Source organism: Condylura cristata, unplaced genomic scaffold (assembly GCF_000260355.1).
Source record: "Condylura cristata isolate star-nosed mole 26May11 unplaced genomic scaffold, ConCri1.0 scaffold00038, whole genome shotgun sequence".
Taxonomy (NCBI): Eukaryota; Metazoa; Chordata; class Mammalia; order Eulipotyphla; family Talpidae; genus Condylura; species Condylura cristata.
Genome location: NW_004567139.1, coordinates 1,100,496 through 1,122,107, shown reverse-complemented (window position 1 = coordinate 1,122,107; position 21,612 = coordinate 1,100,496). Strand labels below are relative to the sequence as shown.

Below are 21,612 nucleotides of genomic sequence, written 5' to 3'. Positions count from 1 at the left end.
GGGGGCGCCGGGCTGCCCGCGCACGGTCTCCGAGCCGCTCTGAGGCTGGTGCCCAGATGCACAGGCTTCTCCCGGTAGCTGCCGCGCTCTCCACCTGTTATGCTCAGCATGGTGAGGGGTGCGGCCCGCGCCAGGGACTGAGATTACTTTGGTCTCATTTACACCAGCCGGCAGCCAGCACCACCGCCCGGGCCCAGGCACCAGCTACTTGTCATTACCAGGGGACTGAGGCTCCTCCTTACACGTGGGCCGGCTAGGAAGGCGGCTGAGATGGTGGCGACCCCGAGCCTGGGCTCTGGGAAAGGCCACTATCAGAGCAGTGACGTCTGAGAGTTACTAGCCTGTTGGGTCCGTAGAACCTGCCGGGACTTGGTTGTTCAGCTCCGTGAGTCCCCGCGGCCCGGGGTTCACCACAGCGCATGCCCCTCCGCCTCGGCGGTCCACGTGTGGGCTCCACACCCCGGGGCGACAGGCTGCCGGGCGCGTCGTGCTGGCTTGGCAACGGGGGTGTCATCCAGAACGAGGGGCAGCGACACGCTGTGTGTGTGTCCTTTCAGGTAAAAAGCAGGACATCTGGTATGTCATCGACCTGCTGACGGGGGAGAAGCAGCAGACGCTGTCGTCGGCCTTTGCAGACAGTCTCTGCCCATCCACCTCTCTTCTGTATCTCGGGCGCACAGGTAAGGGGGAGCCTCCTGCGGTCTATGACACACCTGTGTCCATAAAAGGACCTGAAGTAGCCTCCCCGGACCCCCGCGTCTGCCTCTGGGCTTCATCTTCTAGCAGGTGGCCAGAGCGCCTTCTCCAAAGGCAGGTGTTGCCACACTGTTCGCTTCAGAAGACCCTGTGGGTCCCAGTGCCCCAGAGCCCCACGCAGCTACTCTCTCCCTCCTCCTCCCCCATTTCATTTCCCTCACTTAGACCTTCCCAGAGAGCAGCTTTTTGTACAACCTTGGTGTGGTGGGTCTGTGTGCCCGCAGCGAGGCGAGTGCAGTAACACCTGCAGCTGAGGACCCAAAAAGGTCTCGCACCCCCCTCGTTTCATCCTGACCCCGACGTTGACTTATGGGCGCTTCTGCCTTCTTAGTTTGTACACTGAGAACCGTTTCCAGCCACAGAGGCAGGCCCGGACCCTCCATGTGTCTGCTGTATTCTGCTAGAACAGTGAACGCTTCTTCTTCAGCTCCTTTGTCTGGCGTTTTAAGAGGCACCTCTCAGCCCCTTCGTCAGGGCCGGGTGCGGGAGGTGCTGTTCTCCAGGCCACTGGCCACTACCCCCGGCATCTCCCTAATGACCGCTCTTCCCGCCCCCTCGACCTCTCACCTCCATCAGTCACCTGGGCCCCAAGGCTGCTCTCCGGGTTGTGGGTTTCTGTCACGGCACCACCCCACTTCTAGGTGCTAGTCGCTATCTACTGCTAATACCAGAAGCCACCCCAGGTCAAGCGACTTCACACACACCGTGACCTTGCTCACGACCTCCGGAGCCCGAGTTCCAGGGCACAGCCGCCGGCCGGCCTCACTCCCGTGCTGGGGCCCACTCCTCCCTGTGACCTGCCTCCGCCCACGCGGGCTTGGCGCGCCGCGCAGGGAAGGCTTGTCTGCCGTGGGCCGCGGGGTAACGGGGCGCGTGCTCTGCAGAGTACACCATCACCATGTACGACACCAAGACCCGAGAGCTGCACTGGAACGCCACCTACTTCGACTACGCGGCCTCGCTGCCCCAGGACGACGTGGACTACAGTGAGTGCCCAGGCACAGCCGCGCGGCCACCGCAGGGAGCTGCTTGTCCCTTCCCACAGCTTGGGCACCAGGTTCTGGACTTCCAGTAAGGACCCAGCAGTCAGAGTGGAACGAGGGGCCTGGCGGGGAAGTGTGGAGGGGACCCCAAGCCTGACAGGCAGAGGGCCGCCTGGTGGCGTCCGTCTGTGTCACAGGGGATGTACTAGACTCCGTGAGGAGCAGGACGAAACAGCAGCCGCCCGCTCCCTGAACCTGTGTCCCCTACTTAGCCCTCTAGTAAAGGTTCCCTGATCTCAAGACGAAACCTCAGACCCGTTTCGCCATCTCGACACGAGCCTCTGAAGGTCCTTCTGCCTGTCCTTTGTCCCTGGGTGCTCCTCTGTGGCCTGGCGAGGGCAGCGTGTGGTCAGTGGGCGGGCTCGAGGTGATGGCCGTGGCTGCCAAACCCCCGGCGTCTTCGCTGGCTCCTTCCTCCTCAGCATCTGTGCTCACTAACAGTGGAACGCTGAGATGTCCCGGGTCAGTTGCCGTGGACAGGGCTCTCTTACGTCCGCAAAGCAGCGCACACGCTGTCTTCATACAGTCGCGCCCGGCGAGTTCCTTGGGGGACAAGTGAAGCTGTTCGGAGGGGCCCAGGACACTCCAGAAGTCTAGCTGCCCAGAGTGGAGGATGTGGTCGCTGGGGAGAGGCTCAGGCGCCGCTTCTCTGATCTGTGCAGAGATGTCCCACTTCGTGTCCAATGGCGACGGGCTGGTGGTGACGGTGGACAGTGAATCCGGGGACGTCCTGTGGATCCAGAACTACGCCTCGCCCGTGGTGGCCTTTTACGTGTGGCAGCGGGAGGGACTGCGGAAGGTGACGCACACCAACGTGGCCGTGGAGACCCTGCGCTACCTGACCTTCATGTCGGGGGAGGTGGGGCGCATCACCAAGTGGAAGTACCCCTTCCCCCAGGAGACAGAGGCCAAGAGCAAGCTGACGTGAGTCAGGGCCTGGGTGCGGGCGGGCAGCGTGGCCTGGCTGCCGTCCCTGCAGGGTGGCAGGCGTGGCCGGGGCCCCAGCACACGTCTCTGAAGCCACGTTCTCACACTGAACCACTGACGGAGCTGCCTCCCCCCCCTTCTGGTCCCCAGGCAGGGTCCAGAGGCCGCACTCGATTTTGGGATTTCTTGTGCACCTTTGCTTTGGCCAAATAGATTGCAGTAGTTAACCACTTCTTTCTTTTTTTAAGAAAAGATTTATTTATGCATACGAGAACTGGGATACAGGCCAGGGGTGTGGAGAGAGGGGGTGAGAGGATTCACCGGAGACAGAGTGGGGAGCAAAACAGGCAGATTCACTGAAATACACTGCTGAGGGGCGCAGCGGGCGGGTCAGGAGAGGTCTGCGGTGCCATGGGGGGCAGCTCCCTGGCAGGAGCTAGAGCTGCAGTGGCTGCATCTCGCTTCATGGTGCTGCGCTTTAACCGGTTGCGCCACCAGGGGGAGCCCTCCGACCGCTTTCTTCTGTGGCATCTGTACAAGGTTCTGTATCCCAAGACAGGATGCCGGGTTCTGGTCAGGGCTGTCTCAGCTTGGTGGTGGCCGCCAGCACTTGGTCTCTCCTGGATGGTGGCTGCCCGTGGCCTTGCAGGTCATCCTGGCCATCTCAGCTTGGTGGCGGCCGCCAGCACTTGGTCTCTCCTGGATGGTGGCTGCCCGTGGCCTTGCAGGTCATCCTGGCCATCTCAGCTTGGTGGCGGCCGCCAGCACTTGGTCTCTCCTGGATGGTGGCTGCCCGTGGCCTTGCAGGTCATCCTGGTGATGGCTGGTGCATGTGAGGGAGCTGAGGCCTGAGGCAACTCTGCGCCTGGCCAGGGAGGACAGCTGGGCCCTCCTGGCTCCCGGGCACTGGCCTTGCCCCCACATTCTCACTGCTCCCCCGGGGGGGCTCGCCTGTTTTCTAAATATTTCTCTCTCTGAAGCCTCCTTTTGTGGGATCCAGGAATCAAATGACCGTGGAATGCTGTGTCTGTTTTCCTCGTAGGCCCACCCTGTATGTTGGCAAATACTCCACCAGCCTCTACGCCTCCCCCTCCATGGTGCATGAGGGAGTCGCCGTGGTGGTGAGCACCCTGGGGCCCCGGGGTGGGGGAGAGGCAGCTCCCAACTGCCCCTGTGCCATCATGGCAGCTAGCGAGTGTGAATGGCGTATAAACATCCCACCGGCTGTGTAGAAAACCAGTTTCTATTTGTGCCACGTGCTGCAGTGTAAGGAGAGAGGCGTAGCAGACGCAGCTCTGTGAGCTGAGGCCGGCAGGTTAGTCTGTCCTTTCTTGTTCGGTCTGCGATGCCCAGCTGAGGTTCAGCCTCGGTCCCCAACCCCCACAGCCCGTCCCATAGTCCCCTTCTCCACCCGGCTCTTGGGAGGTGCCTGTCTCACCAAAGGCATCTTTTCCCCGATTTCCAAATGCTCCCTGTTCATCCTTTTTGGTCTTTGTTCGGGCTGTGCCTGACCCTTCAAACGCCTGCCCTGGTCCCTCGGCCCTCCCTCACCTGCCTGCCTGCCCCGGCCTCCGCCCGCCCCAGGCCGCTGTCTCTGTGCACGCCAGGCACCGTGATTATGGCCGCTGATCTGGCCCTTACAGCGCCTGAACTGTCCCGTGGGCATCTCTGGTCTCCAGGGTCTGGCGGCTGCTCCCGTGAGCTGGGCGGCGTCTTCCTGGGAGGTTGCCCTGGCCATGCGCCAGCCCCCGGCTGGAGCTCCCTGCAGCCCAGCCCCTGGCAGCCCCTCATTTAAGGCAGCTTCTCGCAGTAGCCGCTTGGAATTGCACACACACCCTTCCTACTTCCCACCTCCCAGACTGCATCATTTTAAAAGATGAGCGCGTGAAAGGCAGGGTCCCGCCCCTGGGCGGGCGGTCTCCCCCAGGCTTAGGGCCTTTGTGTCTTGCTCTGGGTGCTCGGCCAGCCCCACGCAAGGTTCAGCAGGCCCGTCTGGGCAGGGGGCAGGAAGATCCCGGGCCCCAGGCCTCACCCCGTTCTGTCTTCGCAGCCCCGAGGCAGCACCCTTCCTTTGCTGGAAGGCCCCCAGACAGACGGCGTCACCATTGGGGACAAAGGCGAGTGTGTGATCACGCCCAGCACAGACCTCAAGTTTGACCCTGGGCTCAAAGGGAAGAACAAGCTCAACTACCTGAGGAACTACTGGCTTCTGATAGGTGAGTGTTTGTCCCGGGGACCCGCGTCCTGCCCCCTGGCGGCGGAGGGTGGCCTTGCCGGTGCCGTCTGCCCAGCGCTGTGCTGTGCGGGTTGGACACTAAGTGGGAACATTCTCACCCCCAGGGAAAATGAACAGTGTAAACACGTGTCACCAAGGCAATTCTCAAAAAGCGTTTAGTGTTCCCAATCTCAAGTACTAAATAATGTGAACTCTGTGTGATCGGCTGGCACGTTGCATGTGTATTAGCGGCTTAGGCAGTAATAAGCCTTTTCTATTTCTTATCTACATTTTTAAAATTTCTGAGCCTTTTAATAGACATTGCAAACTTTCCAGACAGTCACAGTTCGTGTATAAGATATTTACAAAACTGAGAAATGTAAATCCGAGCAAGGCAGCGAGTCTGATCGGCACCAAGCTCCGTCACCACCAGACTCGTGATCACAAGGAGCGTGAAGCCTGCCGGTCTGTGTGCAGAGGGCACTAACCCCTCGTAGCGCTCGGCCCGGGCCTGTCCGCGCAGCCGCCTGTTCTTTCCGTGTCTAGCTAGGCAGAAGTGGCCACTTCCATGGCGGAACTCACATGGAGCTTTGCGGGGGGCTGGGGAGCCCAGGAGGGTTGAGAGTGGTGAAAGGCAGAGCTGGACCTGGGTCCAGGAGCCAGGCGAACCCTGGGCACAGGTCGGGTTATACGGGGCCCCTTCTCGTCCGCTCTCCATCATTGCTGACACCGCCGACGGCCCCGGGCTCGAGCGGGGGGCCTGTCAGCCAGAGAGATAAGAAGTGGAGATGACACCGGAAGGCAGAGAGTGTGGCAAACGGGCAGAGCGCGTGAGAGGACAGAGTCTGGCAAGAGCCCCGAGTAACTGGGGCAGGGCGCACTTGACTTGCCCCTCCGGTGCCCTCGCCCCACTGTGGGGGGGGGGGTGCAGCCTGGAGTGGGCAGGAGAGGAGAGTGGGCGTGGCGGGGTGTGGGGGCTGATGAGGTTTCCGCTCCCCTTTTCACTGGCTGGTGCAGGGCAGAGCTGTTGGAAAGGGAAGTGGTGCTGCCTGGCGAGGGTGGGCTCGGGCCGCAGCAGCAGCCTGGCAGGGGCCTGCCAGCCCCGGTCACTCCGCCGTGCTTGTCCAGGGCTGTTTCTTCTTTGTCCATCCTGACTGCTTGTCACCGCTTTTCCTTTGGTTATGGTTTCCACCAAATAATGGGTGGAGGAGATGATAAGTCACCCCACCCTTCTTGAACTCCAGAAGTCCTTCGGAAAGCATGTCTGAATGGGCCGTGGTCAGGAGAGGACGAACTGAGAAGCAGAGGCCGCTGGAAAGACAAGCCTGCTGCGCGCTCGGCCATACACACACTGCCTCCGAGGCCTGCGGCGTGGAGAAGTTATTGGAAACTGCAGAAATGCATATAAAACGTGGGGAAATTCCCTGAGGATTCCAGAAGCAGTCGTGTCTGAGCAAGGCAGTGGAACCGCTTGACAGCCCTTGGCCGACGGGGCCTCGGAGCGGGGTGTGTCCCCGGGCCTGGCTTTTGTAGGGGACTGCGCGGGTAGCCCCACCTCTGCGTGCATCTGCAAAGTAAAATGAGTCCACTTAGCTTGGGTGGCACCACCGGGGGTTGCCCCAGAGCAGGGCCCTGTATGCACTGGGGTGTGCTAGGCAGGGCCTAGCTCCAGAGGCAGCTCCAGAGGCTGGACGTGACGCGATAGACAGTTCTCCAAGACGGGGTACAGTTTGTACAAAAATGTGTCGGTGTCTCGTGATCCGGTTTGTAGAGCAGTTGGCTTGGACTGTGCGCCTGATGTGGCTGGAGGCCTGGCTGTGGGGGACCCCCTATGTGAGACCTGTGGGGGCAGCAGGGGCTCGGGCCGCTCACCTCCGCCGTGGTGTTGGTGGGGCCCGGCCTGGAGCAAACCTGTGTGCTGCTCTCAGGCCCTGGGCCGGGCCTGCACAGCAGTGAGGTGGCACTTGGGAAGGCAGCCTGACTTCTCTTGGAGCAAAGGGCTCTGGGTTAGCGAGCTTTGCTCATGGGCAGGAGCTGCCACTGGACGAACCCAGCGTCCAGCCCTCCGCACCAGTGAGTCAGGGTCTGACTGCAGAGCCGGTCTCGGAGTCCTCCCGGCCGGCCGGGCAGCTGGTCGTGGCTCAGAACGAAACAGGTGTCCTGGAACAACGGGATCTTGTTGCTAGAGCACTGACTAACGGTCGGGACTCGGAGCAGTTCCCAGGTGGAGACACGGGCAGCCCGAGTGGCCTCTGAGCTCGACCTTCGAGAGGAAGGAGGCGTCTGAGGCGTCTGGCTCTGGAGCTAACCAGGCCGTCCGCTGGTCAGACCCAGTTCCTTGCTGTACTCACTTTTGTCTCTCCTGGTGGTCTGCACACGTGGTGCTCGATGCGCATGAGGACACTGGTCAGGACGTCGCAACTCTGACCCTGTCCACCCAGCAGGCCTCCGCGCCCGCAGGGGTCACCTCCTGGGCAGAGATCGCGGTCAGCGAGCCTCGAGTGGTAGCCCCGGCGTGGGGGCCGGTTAGTGGGGGCGCACTCAGGGTGGATTCCTGTGGCTTTTACTGGCGCGCCATAGCGCTTTGGCCGTGCGCACCCTAAACTCGGACTTCTCCACACAAGACTTGCTCTGAGCAGACCCGAACAGCCACAGCCCTCCTGGCTGTGAGGTTCAGGACATGCGCCACCGCGGAGTAGAGAAACCCTCCCTGGCTCTCTGAGCGTGGCGTGGCCCGGAGCCCTCAGCGCGGTGGGGCTGCTGCCTCAGTTTCCCGTGGGGGACGGCCTGGGACACGGTTCTATCAGAGGCTTCTCCTCTCGCAGGACACCACGAAACCCCGCTGTCTGCGTCCACCAAGATGCTGGAGTGGTTCCCCAACAATCTGCCCAAGCATCGGGAAAACGTGATTCCGGCGGACTCAGAGAAAAAGAGCTTCGAGGAGGTGAGTGGGGAGAAGATGTGGCCTCTGCCTGGCGAGCTCAGCTGGGGGAGAAGCTCACCAGGGAATCGGAGGCAAAAGACCTCCCGGAAAGGATGAAGGGAGGCAGGGGAAGCCAGGAGGACCTGAAGGTGGGGCTCGTCCTGAGGGGAGAGAGGCAGAGGCCGCCGGAAGGAAGAGGACACGTGGAAAGGGCCCGCAGGTGGGCACGGGCAGCCGAGGAGACGGGCGGGGCAGACCCGAGGCCGCCAGGTAGGGAGCACGTGGCCGCACAGGCGCCGCGTGGCTGGGCCCTGAGCTCGCCTGACGTAGAGGTGGGGGCCGGGGTGTTGTGCAGCCAGGAGCAGCCTAGGAGACGTGCTGACTCGGCTGCTGCACACGCCCGCCCAGGCAGGGCGCCTGGAGCAGGGGCCGCAGGGGGGTGCCCAGGTGGGGCTGCTGGAGAGCTCCGGCCTGGACGCCGCCTGCAGCCCTGGGCAGTAGAGTGAGCCTGTCAGGGTCTCGGCAGGAGACAGATTAGGATAACTTGCGGGGAGCCTCAGAGGGAGTCACACAGAGGGGGACCCGCCCAGGGGTTCTCTTAGCATCCTGCGGCCTTGTTCTTGGAGACACCTGGACGTTGGCCTGGCGTGGGAAGGAAGGAGCTCTGCCTTCTTGGAGTTGACCGGCAGCCCAGAGTTGGCTGCTTTCTGGCCACGCATGTGTACCTGCCGTGGAACAGCACCCCCAAGTGGGCACTGGCCACTGGCCTTTTGCAATAACCGAAGACTCTTCTGCAGTAATCTGAGTCTCCGCAGGTGTCAAACCTGTCCTCAGAGGAGGCCATTTCCGCCTCCACTGAGAAATTTCGAAGAAGGTAGCATCTGACGGTGCTTCCGAAAGCGTTGCTCTGAAGACTGCTTTGGGTGACAGCCACGTTACCACGGCAGGGCCCGGCCCTCGAAGCCACTGCTTTGGAAAAAGGCCACTGTCACCTGCCTGTGCCATGACGAGCTTAGAGGACACCAGCGCCTTTTCCAGTGCTGCCCCCTCACATTTCAAGTGGTCACCCCCTCGCGATGGTGGCCCTTGTCTCGAGTGTCGGGCTGGTTCATGTCTGGCGAGAAATTGTACAGTGATGCGTCCCTCTCCCCTCCCCAGGTCATCGACCTGGTTAGCCAGACCTCAGAGAACACACCTACCACCGTTTCTCAAGACGTGGAGGAGAAGTTCTCTCACGCCCCCGCCAAGCCCGAGGCCCCCGTGGACTCCATGCTCAAGGACATTGCCACCATCATCCTGAGCACCTTCCTGCTCATCGGCTGGGTGGCCTTCATCACCTACCCCCTGGTAAGCCGGGCCCTCCCGCCCTGCGTGCAAGTGGCTGATGTCAGCGGGCGGGCAGAAAGTTTCTCTGCCCACTTAAGTCAATATTTGCTTCTCTTCAGAAATGCTAGAGCTAAATGGACGCCCACTTCCCTGGGACGCAGTTAACCGACTGTAAAAACCGGCATGCAGCCCTCACTGGCACAGTCTTTGAGTGCTTAACCATATTTTCTTTTTAAGAATGAGCATTGCAGGGGAACACTGCTTTACTTCCCTGCCTTAAAAACTGCCTGTCTGGACGTCCGCTGGAGTGGAAACGGCAGCTCAGTAGTTAATTCTTTCGACTTTCTAGCCGGAAATAAGTGAGCGCAGGCTATGCAGTTTGCTGGCTCAGGTGTGGCACAGAATATTCTAGAGGACTGAGACCGGGAGCTCAGACCCCCAAAGAACAGGCAGCGCACCCCACAGCACTTGGCGCCTGGGGAAACGTGTCCGCCTGCTCTGTCTTGTTTCACCTCATGTGGTCCTGTGTCCTGTGGGGTCACCCCTGTTGGCCCCCAGCCCCCTAATGAAGAAACTACACTCCAGGGAGGCAAATAACTTCCCCAAAGTCACTCAGCCAGTAGGGGGCACTGCCAGGGGCTCAGCCCAAGAGAGAGGGAGGGGGCGGCTGGAAAACTCAGGTGACCAGCTCCTTGGTCAGCTCCCACACATCGGTCGGTCGTGGTGGCCACAGATGGCTGCTGCTTCAGGGCGTGGTGGAACGAGCTTTTCAGAACACAGGAGGGGAGCGTGGGGTGTGGGAGCGCGGCACCACGAAACGGGCTGGGGCGCGGGGCCTGGGCTGCTGACGTCTTTGGCCCCTCTGCCCCATCCTGGCTGTGCGGCCTCCAGGCTCTGTGCCCCATCGCCCCCCTCCCCCGTGTTCATAACCATAATAGGCGCAAAGCCCGGCCTTGCCCTCCCCCACCACGCTCGCCTTCCTGTTTGTTTACACTCTTGCAGCAACTCCAGACTTTCATAAAAGTCTGAGAATTTTAAAATTCACCCCTGCCCTCTGGGAGGCCTCCCCTGGGGCAGAGTCCCTCTCTGCTGGGCCTCCAGCGAGGGGAGTGGCATTTGGGGAGGGTCTGACTGGCATAAGTGGCCAGTAGATTCCGCCCCCTGGGCCTTGCCGCTGGTCTCCTGCCCCCCTTCCCCCCTCCCCGGGAGCCTCACCTGCTGGCCAGGCCTCCGGGGAGGGCACTCAGCTGCACCTGTCTCCCTTCGCAGAGCATGCATCATCAGCAGCGGTTCCAGAAGGAACTGGAGAAAATCCAGCTCCTGCAACAGCAGCAGCTGCCCTTCCACCCCCCTGGAGACCTGGCTCCGGATGCCGAGCTCCTGGACTCGTCGTCGGGCCTCTACTCGGAGAGCTCGGCCACCAGCAGCCCCAACACCTCGCCCAGAGCCTCCAACCACTCGCCCCGCTCCAGCAGCTCGGCCTCCAGGGCCAGTGCCAGCCCCTCCCTGGAGCAGGACGACGAGGGTAAAGCGAGTTGCCGTGCTGGCCTGTCTTCTCTTGCACTTGAACACGAGCCAAGAGCTGCGGGGTGCCCGCCATGGCCTCCTGGGAGTCTCTGATAAGTGCCTTTGCAAATGTCCACCACGTGGCGCCCAACTCCCCCCTAGTCCCCCCCACCCCCGCTTCCTCCACAAGGGCCTCATGGACCCTCCCGCCACCTGGCTCCGCAGGGCTGGGCCACGTGACTGACCAGGGGCCACACTTAAACATGTCACTGCGGAGTCCCCGTCCTCTGGAAGTTGGGTCAGGTGGTCATTGGCCAGCATTCTGATGGACTTGTGCAGAACCAGTGCCGGGGGCCTTGAGGGCCCAGTCTCCAGCTTGGCTCCTGGTGTTTTCTGTTTCACACGTCCACCCGCTGGGCCTCCCAGGTGCACGTCTTCCAGGGGGCTCTCTGGAGGAACCCTGTCTGTGGGACGGACCTCAGCATGCAGCCTTGCAGTGACGCCAAGTCAGGAGCAGAGGGCAGGGCCCAGGCTGGGTGTGAGTGGGCAGGTCCTGGGGCCACCGCTGCTGAAATCCCACCTCAGCTGCAGTCCAGGAAGCTGGCTTGAGGCCCAAATGCCTCCAAGCCCTGCAGTTTAGCTGTGTTTGTAACGGCCTCTTTCCCTCATTTTGTCCCAGATGAAGAAACCAGCATGGTGCTGGTTGGGAAAATTTCATTCTGTCCCAAGGACGTCCTGGGCCATGGCGCTGAGGGCACAATTGTGTACCGGTGAGTGGTTCCCTGCAGCGCCGCTTGGCTTGCAGGTGGCGGGCGGCTCCGGGGCACAGCGTGGCACAGTGGCCACCACGGTGGGAGAGTTCAGCCTGGGGAGGGGAGTGATGACCACGGAGGGCCCCCTGGGCCATGGGCTGATGAGCTGCGCACTGCCACGCCCGGGCTTGTGCCCGCTGCCCCTTGGGGTGCCCCGGGGACTCCCTAGTGTCCGCCTGGCACTCCAAGCCCAGCCCGCTCCTTGCCCTGCAGGGGCATGTTTGACAACCGAGACGTTGCCGTCAAGAGGATCCTCCCCGAGTGCTTCAGTTTCGCCGACCGCGAGGTGCAGCTGCTGCGAGAATCCGACGAGCACCCGAACGTGATCCGGTACTTCTGCACGGAGAAGGACCGGCAGTTCCAGTACATCGCCATCGAGCTGTGCGCGGCCACCCTGCAGGAGGTGGGCCCACGGCTGTGCCGCTCCGCAGCTCCTGCCCCGGCCGCCGGCCCAGGCAGCGGCCTGCGCGCTTGTCTGTGTCCAGTGACCGCTGCTGGAGTCACGGCGCTGTACAGGCAGCGGTCTTTCAGTGTCCCCTGACTGCCCTTGTCGGTGTTCCTGTGCGAGGCAGTGGGCTTTCCTCTAGTCCTCTCAGCTCCCTCAGTGTGGACCAACCAGCTGGAGCTTTGCTTGGCTAAGGCACCTGTGATTTCAGAGAAAGTCTGCTGGAAAATGCAGCTCCGGACAGAGTGGCCAGTAAAGCTGCCCATTTCTTTTTAACAATGTGACCAAAGAAAAGGCGCTGCCCAGCACCTGAATGAGTCAAACAGAAAGTCCAGGCAGGAGGCTTCTAGGTTACGTGGAATCTCTTTTTTTTTTTTTTTAAGATTTATTTATTTATTCATACAGAACTGGGGTACAGGCCAGAGGCTCAGGGGCGGTGAGAGGCTTCACCAGAGACAGAGTGGGGAGCAGAACAGGCAGATTGACGAAGTACACTGCTGAGGGGAGCAGCGGGCGGGTCAGGAGAGGTCTGCCGCGCCATGTGGTCACCTCCGGGACAGGCGGGAATCGAGCTCATGCGGAAGCGGCTTTAGATTCTCAGTGCTGTGCTTCAACCCGCTGCGCCACCAGGGAGGGCCCGTGGAATCTCTTTTTAAAAGGCTCCGAGTGTGCCGAGGCCTCAGGCCTGCGGCCGGCGCGTGACCCTCGTGTCTCTTGCAGTACGTGGAGCAGAAGGACTTCGCCCACCTCCACCTGGAGCCCATCACCTTGCTGCAGCAGACCACCTCCGGCCTGGCCCACCTGCATTCCCTCAACATAGGTGAGCGGCGTCCCTTGGCAGGGGGGTGTGGGGGGACCTTGCCTGTGGCCCGGGTCTTCGCTGCATCGTGAGTTTGCAGTGGGGCTTTGAGGCGCCTTTTGACAAATTGGGTAAGAATCTGAGGTGGAATCTTGTGCAGCTGGAAATCAGAAGGGTTAGCAGCCGCAGCTGTTCTGCCGGGGTGCAGGGGGCGCAGGAGGAGGCCTGCTAGTCCCGGGGCGGCGTCAGACTAACCCGCAGGCTGGATTAGTTCACAGAGACCTGAAGCCTCACAACATCCTCCTCTCCATGCCCAACGCACACGGCCGCATCAAGGCCATGATCTCTGACTTCGGCCTCTGCAAGAAGCTGGCGGTGGGCAGGCACAGCTTCAGCCGCCGCTCGGGGGTGCCTGGCACGGAAGGCTGGATTGCTCCCGAGATGCTGAGCGAAGACTGCAAGGAAAACCCCGTGAGTCGTGAGCGTAGTTGGTTGCGAGCTACAGAACCTTCTGGAGTAGGAGCCCCCGAATTCAGTCCGGCCTCCGCAGGACTGGAGGGTCCCACTTCTTTTAAAAAAAATCCTTGATGTGAACCCCAAACACTGCTGGCATGTCCCGTGCCATCTCATGTTCAAGTGAACCAAAGGGGCGAATGTGGGTGATTTTTGCTTTTTTCCTCTACTCACCCAGCAACTGCTTTGGGAAACTCGTTTTACCAACTTAGGGTTTATTTGAATAATAAGAACAAGTGGCAGCAGGAAGTTTGGAACAGCACGAAACTGAGCTGAGGGGAGTAGGCCCGTGTGCAGGCCAGGAGCCCCCCAGCAGTGAGCGCCTGGGGAGGTGAGTGGCGCAGTGGGCAGCTGAAGGAGCTGGGGGTCCGCGTGTCCCTCCCGTCCTGAGCCTGTCGCCCACGTTATGGAAATTCTGATGAGGAAGAGTAAAGATGTCAGGTTTGGGGATCAGAAGACACCTCCCCCCAAGACCTGTCCTAGTTTGCCTGTGGCCCCTGTGGTCACTAAACCTTGCTGTCCATGTCTTCATCGGGGGGGCAGTGACATTTGCTCTGCTCCCCCACCCTGGGGCTGCCGGGAGACCTAGTGGCGTTGCTCAGGGCGCGTCCTCTCCAGAGCGGAAGGCGACGGGCGGAGAGTCCAAGCAGTGGCGCGCAGCTCCAGGGACCCCAGCCCTGCCCGGCAGCCTCCCCATGCTGGGCACCAAGTTGCGGGGGCCAGAAATCCCCCATACACGTTTCCCCAGAGAAGCTCATTGGGAGATGCTGAGTGGCTTTACGGGACGAGTGAGCGGCATTCGCAGTTAACATTAAAAGCCGCCTCACCGGAGATTTGCCAAGTGGTTTCTAAGGCCGTGTGGGATCCCCGACTGCCTTGTTCATTTAACAGAATGCCGAGACCTGCCGTGTCCGGGCGCCATTCTGGGCCCTGGGGACACAGTGGGAAGCAGCTGCTTAGACACTCCTGCCCACGAGGACTCATGTGACCCCACGGGGTCACTCATGTGACACGTACTAGTGCGTTTCATTTGCACTGTGGCCCCATGAGGTTGTCCTCACTTTATATCCGGGGACTCAGAGGCCCAGAGCAAGTGGGGGGCTCCGGCCAGCAAGGGTGGGGCCCACGCCTCCAACCCGGAGCTCGGAGCCCCTGTTCCCCACTGTGACCCTGACTCCCGCGTCGCTCCTGCAGGGCCGGTGCCGCCAGATGGCTGAGCCTGGGCCCCTTTCAGGGTGGGAGGGGCTGCTGGCCTCCGCCACTCCGGCTCTCACGCCCACGTGTCTTTCCAGACCTACACAGTGGACATCTTCTCCGTGGGCTGCGTCTTTTACTACGTGATATCTGAGGGCAACCACCCTTTCGGCAAGTCCCTGCAGCGGCAAGCCAACATCCTGTTGGGCGCCTACGGCCTCGACTGCTTGCACCCCGAGAAGCACGGTGAGCGGGCTGCAGGGCCGGGGTGGAGGTGGGGGGCCGGGAGGGGTGCTCAGGGGCGGCCCCCAGCTCCCGCGTGGCCCCTGCAGGCTGGAAGCCGCCAGTGCTGCGCGCCCAGAGGTCCTACCCCCCCAGCCGCTCACCCCACGGGCTCGGGGAGTCGACCGCTTGGCCCAGGCAGGTGGGGCCAGGCGCCTCCTTCTAAAGCCCAGAAACCCTGTGCGGTACCTGCAGGTGGCGCAAACACCTGTGTGCCCTGGGGCAGGACCCCCTTTGTGACCTCTGCTTCCTGGCTTGAGACTTGCAAGGGTCAGTCAATCACCTGCGCTCCCTCTGCACTGACACTGGGGAGCATGAACGTTAGTGTTGCACACACCGGACTCGCGTTGGCACGGGTGCCCGGCCGGCCTCGCCCCGGCGCAGGGGCCTCCCACCCCGGCTCCCTGTCAGAGTTGGCCCGGGCCTTCCCAGAGTGGCCTTCTGAAAAGACTGAAGCTGACTTATTGTTTTGCTCATAGATCAATTGTCCTTCTTCCCTGTCTAAACAACAAAAAAAAGCAGGTTAGCCAGACAAAGCATACCCCGTTCTACAGCGGCGGCTGACTGGGCCTCATGCCTTGTGCACGACGTCCCGCCAGTGTCACGGCATCAATGACACACGCCCGACGCCCCGCCAGTGTCACGGCATCAATGACACACGCCCGACGCCCCGCCAGTGTCACGGCATCAATGACACACGCCCGACGCCCCACCAGTGTCGCGGCATCAATGACACACGCCCGCTTTTGCTAGGATTAAGTAGCACTGGTGATTGTGCAACACGCTTGCTCGCCAACTTCATCCTGAAGACCCTCCACAGGCAGCCGCAGTCCAGAGGGTGACCCAGGCCCCTTCCAGCCCCTCCCGCTCACAGGCCACGGGGCGGGGGGTGCCCCTCATTGGCGGCTCCTCTTTGTCACACTGGATGAGTCGCTGTCCCTGGGCTCTGGCGTCAGAGGACGCGCGGGTTGCCCGGCCTGGGGCGTGTCGACACCCCGGGGTCCAGGCCGGCCGTAGCGAGCTCTCGCCCGCTCTCTCCCGCCCGAGCAGAAGACGTCATCGCCCGGGAGCTGATAGAGCGGATGATCGCCACGGACCCGCAGAAGCGCCCCTCCGCCAAGCACGTGCTGAAACACCCCTTCTTCTGGAGCCTGGAGAAGCAGCTGCAGTTCTTCCAGGTAGCGATGTTTGTCTTCTTTCGCCAGATCCTCAGTTAACTTTTTGCAGATTTCAAAAATGCCGGGAAGGACACAGGACAAAGCAAGTGACCCAGGCCAGTTACGCACCCGGCGTGTGTGGTGCCCGTCTCGTGCACCCAGGGCAGCTGTGCGCAGTGTGTGTGCAGGGGTGAGATGCACATGGGTGGGCACAGTGGCACGCCTGTCCCTGTGGCGGACACGTTCTGGCGGGCCTCGCCCCGGGGGCAGCAGACACCCGCTCACGGGGCGGCGAGGGCCAGTGGCTCCTGCCCTGCCCGAGGCCCAGCAGCAGTGTCCAGTGTTCTACCTGCGTGTCCCTCCTGCAGTGTCCACCTGCTGACCATCGTCTGCTGTCCTTATTGCCTTCACAGGACGTGAGTGACCGGATAGAGAAGGAGTCCCTGGACGGCCCGATAGTGAAGCAGCTGGAGCGAGGCGGGCGAGCCGTGGTGAAGATGGACTGGAGGGAGAACATCACTGTGCCCCTGCAGACAGGTGACCCCGAAGTCCGGGGGTGAAGGGCGGCGGAAATGTTTCAGAAGCAGCAGCTGTTTCTGAGAAGCGGAAGTGGCCGTGGCGACTCCAGGCTGCTCGTGGGGGGCTGTCTGCTTGGCACCGGGACCCCCCAGCCCCATGTGCGCCTCACCTCTCTGAGGCGGCTCAGTGGCTGGGGTCATGCGTGCCGGTTATCTCCGGTTATGGTTCTGGGCGTGCGTTCGGGCTCAGTCTGGGCACAGGCCCCGGCGGTGCTGGGTGGGGACCCAGCTCCGGTCTGAGTGCCTGACCCCCAGCACCCAGGAACTGTTCTTTTTGGTTACACGGGTCTCCTTGCCTATTTTTTCCTAGATCTCCGTAAATTTAGAACCTATAAAGGCAGCTCCGTCAGAGATCTCCTCCGAGCCATAAGAAACAAGGTGAGTCCTGAGACGGCGGACGGGCCAGGGTGGGGGCTCCCCAGTGTCCCTTCTCATTCTCCGAGGGGCGTGCCGTCCTCGCGGAGGCCTGAGCTGGAATTGACAAAGTCTCTTCCCGTCACTGGGTTTTCTCTTCGGGGGTGCGGGAGGGGCGCTCAGCTCTGGAGACGGCTCTCAGGCGGCCTCTGTGGTCACCTCCGTGGCGCCGCCCCCCACCCTGATACAGCACTGTGTCAGCTCCCTCTCACAGGAGCCGCCTGGCACCTTCCCACATGGGGCCTGGTTTCTGGGGCACAGGGCAGGGACCCCGCTTATTGTCTGGAGGAGTATGCGGTCATCCTGGCCTGTGCTGCCACCACGCACAGGGACTTTAAATAGGGCCCCAGCTCAGGCGAGGCTTCTGAGCCCGTTCAGTTCCAGGCAACTCTGTTCTCCTCGAGGCTGCCGGAAATCCGGGCCGCGGCCACCACAGGAGGCCAGTCCATCCCCTGCCTGGTTGCTGCTCTTCCGCCTGGGGCCTGGCTCAGGCCTCTCCGAATGAGGCAAGCAGGCAGGGGAGCGGGCCGAGTGCTGGGCGCCCCACTTCTTCCTTTTCTTTACAGAGAGCCAACTAACACTGCATCCTCCTGCGTGATGAAAGGCCCTTTGGCCAGCCTTTGGGGGGCTTGTAGCTGCTAACCCCCTACTTCTGTGTGTCCCCCACTTGCAGAAGCATCACTACCGAGAGCTCCCCGTGGAGGTGCGGGAGACGCTGGGCTCGCTCCCCGACGACTTTGTGCGCTACTTCACCTCGCGCTTCCCACACCTCCTGGCCCACACCTACCGGGCCATGGAGCTGTGCTCCCACGAGAGACTCTTCCAGCCCTACTACTGCCACGAGCCTCCGGAGCTCCAGCCCCCAGTGGCGCCAGACGCCCTCTGAGCCCGGCGGCCTCTGGGCCGGTGGCCCCAGCGAGCCTGAAGGCCTGGTCGTCGACCAGCACAGCCTGACCCTCCCGGCCTGGCGGGGAGACTCGGCTCCCGAGCAAGTGCCTTGAGCTGCCCGCGCTGCTGCCAGCAGAGGCTGGTGCTGACCGGGACATGGAGGGGGTGACCCCTCCTGACCCGCAGGGAGCCGGGGAGAGGCTGGTGTCAAGCTTTCCAGCCGGGGGACTCTGCAAAGGAGGGCCCATCGTGGGGGCTGCGAAAGGGGCACCCCGCCTTCTGGACGCACTTGCCTCAGACTTAGTTTCTTTCTGCCCTTCTGCTTGATGTCGGCCTTTGAGCAGGAGAGCGAGACCCTAAGTGGCCTGTGTGCGGAATGGGCACCACTGACCTCAGCGCAGCCTCGGCGAGAAGGGTGCCTGGAGGCCGGCGCCGAGGGGGAGGTGACCTGCGGAGCAGAGGGGGGCGCGTGGAGGCAGAGTCCCAGGTCACTGTACCCGCGCGTCCCCGGGGCCCAGAGCCCCCACTAGAAGGCGCCTGGGTCTGCAGCGCTGGTAGGAAGGAAGAGGACGCACTGTCCTGGGCAGCTGCGGCCCAGTGCCCGGGCCTTTGCCGGCCATTGGGGGATATCCAGGAGCATTTCTAGGCGTAAGGTCAGGAGCTCCCTGGCTGTCGGGAGAGCAGCTAAGACCCAGCAAGGGCAGGCCCTCAGGACCGGAGCGGGGGCCGAATGGGGTGCTCCTGGCCACCCGGGGAGAGTCTGGGCGGGGGTTGGCCGGGAGGCCCCTCCATCCCTGGGAGCAGCCCCTGAGCCCGGGAGCCGAGCCTGGTCGCTGCGCGCCTGGTGGCAGCCTCTTAGGTTTTTCTTAGATTTTAATAACTTCCCACTTCGATCACACCTTAGAGTGCTGCGTTAGTGTGAGTAAGCCGAGCTTGACTTGCAGCTGACTGGTGAAGAGGAACGCAACCCACCTGCTCTCTTGTGATACCAAAAACTCACCCCTCCAGAAAACGTGGTCGGATCTAGAACATTCTCTAGTGCGACCAGCAAAGCATAGCAGCTCTCGATGCAGCGGCGATTGAGAGTAACAGTCTCTCGTGCGGTGAGGCCAGATGGTTTTTCTCCCCCTGAAGTTGTAGAGCACACTATTTAACTCTGAGCTCCCTGCCTCGCCTCAGTGGCGGCCATCAGGGAGCGGCCACCTTGCCCACGCAGTGGGCGGCTCGGCGCGGTCCTGCCCTGGCGGACCCACGCCGCGCCCGACTGGAGTCTCCCGGCGGCAGACGCCACCCTGGCTTCTTGTGAGGGTTCCCTGGCGCGCCGGGGTAGGACGCTTACCACACGCCCTCGTCTGCCTTTGGAGACCTCAGCTTCACCTCAGCCCGGGCCTACGCCTCACCAGTTACCTCAGCCGAGCCGCGCCCTGGCAGCCCGCAGGCACCGCGAGATCTGCCGCCTGCTCGCTGGTCAGCGCACGGCGATGGTCCCGCCCCGCCCTCTGCAAGGCCCAGCGCTGGCCTACGGGGGCGGGGGCCGGGCCCGGTCTGGGGGGAGCCCGAGATGGGGCCCCCGGGGAGGGGCTTCCAGGGCCGCCCGCCCCTGCGCCGCCCAGGGCTCTGCCTCGCCCGTTGTCACTACTGACCGTCTCTCCGGCCCGCAGCCAGGGCGTGAGCAGCTCCCCAGTTTGGTGTCACCTCCCCGTTAGACCCACTTGCCTCTGGACCTCTTAAAAATGCCTCTAATACTCGTTTCCGACCGCCGGCCTTTCGCACACGCGTTCATCCTTTTAAAGCTGTGTTTTGTTGGGGCACCTCGCATTTGAGCCAAAGCAAGATGCTCGGGGCTGGGACAGCCGTGACCCAGACGGGCCGGGCTGCTCCCGGGAGCGCGTGGAGAGAGTAAACCGGGCATCTCCGCGCGGCAGGAGACCCTGGCGGGCAGGGCGCCGGCCCTCTCCGGTCTTAAAGCGGGTGCTTTGCCGACTCGCGGGGTGCCCCGGCCTGCACCTCCCTGTCTGCAGGGCCGGGCGGGCGTCTGGCCAGTGCCGGCATCTCCCCTGGGCCCTTTGATCTTCAGTCTGGGCCAAGGGCCCCCTGTGGCGCCTTCCCCCTGCCAGGGGCTCGTGGTCGTCGTTGTGAAGGTAGAATTCCGTCGCCTCTCAGAGATGCCAAGCTCACTCATTTCGTGAAACCTCGTGTTGCATCTGTCTTTGGCACCAGTGCCAGAGTTTTCTCTGGTTGTCTCGAGTCTTTGTAACTTTGGTTTTAGAGAGCGCCTCTGGTCAGTAGGGCTCAGCGTTGCACTTTGGGGGAGCACTGGTATTATTTGGCCAAAGTCACCACTACATCTAGGGGCTGAAGTGTGAGGTCCTGAGTGTGAGCAGCGGGGGAGAGCAGCCTGCCTGCCTGGAGCCGTCTCTGCTCACCGGCTTCTCATCTCTGTATTTCCTTGCCCGCTTGCTCGCTCTCCTTGGTGATGGCCTGGCATCGGCTTTCCCTGGAGGAAGGCCAGAATTTCCAGACAGGTGAGCCCAGATGCCGCCTCCCAGGGCAGATCTTCACCTTCAAGCAGTGCCTACTCTGCCGCACCCGTTCCTTCACCACATACCCCTGGCTTCTTCGCTGTCTGCACTTAGGTCTTTTCCACCCAGAACCACAGGGAGCAGGTCTGGGGCAGCCTCACCAGCCCCTGGGCCGAGGTCCCCCGCGACCCCCGCTCCGGGAGTGGTGCGGGTAATGTTTTCCTTCTCATGTCCCGAAAGCTGTGATGGGGCAGGGCCCCCCTTACCTAGAAAGCATTATGGGTCAACTCTGCTGCATTCTCACAAGCAAACCTTACGTAGTGTTCTTTTTGCAACAACCTATTTATTGAACCTATTTATATTTATTTAATTTCTACTCCGAAGTGTATCCAGTTACAATTGCACTCGCTTAAAGCACCTCCGATTTATTTCGGACAACACCCCTGACCATTTCAAAACTGGAAAAATACCGTGTCCCCCCACAGGCTGGACGCCTCTCAGCCACACTGTGTCGCCAGAGGGCAAATCATTTGGTCGGGGTAAAAACGTTCATTTTTAAGTGATTTTAAAAAAAAAAATTCTGTGCCATTGTGTCTTTTCTGTGGACGGTTAATTGTTTAATGGGGATGTGTTGATTGTGTGATACAATCCTCTGTGGAACCTAAAATCCTCTTTTTAGCTTTATATTTTATAACCTGCCAGATTGTACAATTTTTATGTGTATTTTTAAAGCCCGATGATGTGAGGGTGATTAAGTTAAAGGGCCTATTTTTGTACCTCCTGTACAGTTTTGTAATTCTGCTGGTTGATGATGGCGTCTTGCTGTTGAGCCAACTACAAATAAAGATAGTTTCAGATTTGGAGGCCAGTTTCTCCCTCGAAAGATGGGACGACCACCCTCGGCTGTCTCCTGGTCAGGGTCTGGCCGGCGAGGGTGAGAGCCGGCTCGGTGGGGTGGGCGTGGGGGAGCGGTGAGGTGGCTGGCAGGGGCTGGGACATCTTCCTTGGTGTGTATTTGTGAGAAAAAGTTCTTCAGGACACTGCAGGACATCCCCGAAGTCTTACTAAGGCTGAATTCCAGGAAGGGAGGCCAGGGCGAGACAGGTGAGATCTGGGCTCCAGCAGTTTGGGGCAGGGTAGCGGCCCAAGAATCCCACAGTGGGAGATGCCCCGGTGGCCTAGAGGCTAAGTCTCAGGCTGTCACCGCTGTGGCATGAGTTCGATCCCTGGCCAGGAAGTGACCCACAGGACTCAGCAGACCTCTCTGTCTCGCCACTGCTCCCCTCAGCAGCGTATTTCAGGGATCTGCCTG

The 21,612-nt window shown here is 61.6% G+C and overlaps 1 protein-coding gene across 1 annotated transcript in view; it reads left to right on the top strand.

Moving 5' to 3' along the window:
- Positions 1–21,137, top strand: part of ERN1 (endoplasmic reticulum to nucleus signaling 1) — a 43,609-nt gene extending 22,472 nt beyond the window's left edge. The window contains exons 6-22 of the mRNA XM_004693346.2: positions 558–680; positions 1,641–1,742; positions 2,462–2,723; positions 3,769–3,847; positions 4,777–4,942; positions 7,767–7,885; positions 9,023–9,211; positions 10,460–10,715; positions 11,376–11,466; positions 11,722–11,911; positions 12,674–12,773; positions 13,024–13,223; positions 14,558–14,705; positions 15,792–15,919; positions 16,312–16,435; positions 16,787–16,854; positions 17,564–21,137. Of these exons, the coding sequence (XP_004693403.1) occupies positions 558–680; positions 1,641–1,742; positions 2,462–2,723; positions 3,769–3,847; positions 4,777–4,942; positions 7,767–7,885; positions 9,023–9,211; positions 10,460–10,715; positions 11,376–11,466; positions 11,722–11,911; positions 12,674–12,773; positions 13,024–13,223; positions 14,558–14,705; positions 15,792–15,919; positions 16,312–16,435; positions 16,787–16,854; positions 17,564–17,776 (2,558 nt within the window). The 3' untranslated portion in view covers positions 17,777–21,137. The remainder of the gene's footprint in view (positions 1–557; positions 681–1,640; positions 1,743–2,461; positions 2,724–3,768; positions 3,848–4,776; positions 4,943–7,766; positions 7,886–9,022; positions 9,212–10,459; positions 10,716–11,375; positions 11,467–11,721; positions 11,912–12,673; positions 12,774–13,023; positions 13,224–14,557; positions 14,706–15,791; positions 15,920–16,311; positions 16,436–16,786; positions 16,855–17,563) is intronic.
- Positions 21,138–21,612: the final 475 nt, after the last annotated feature.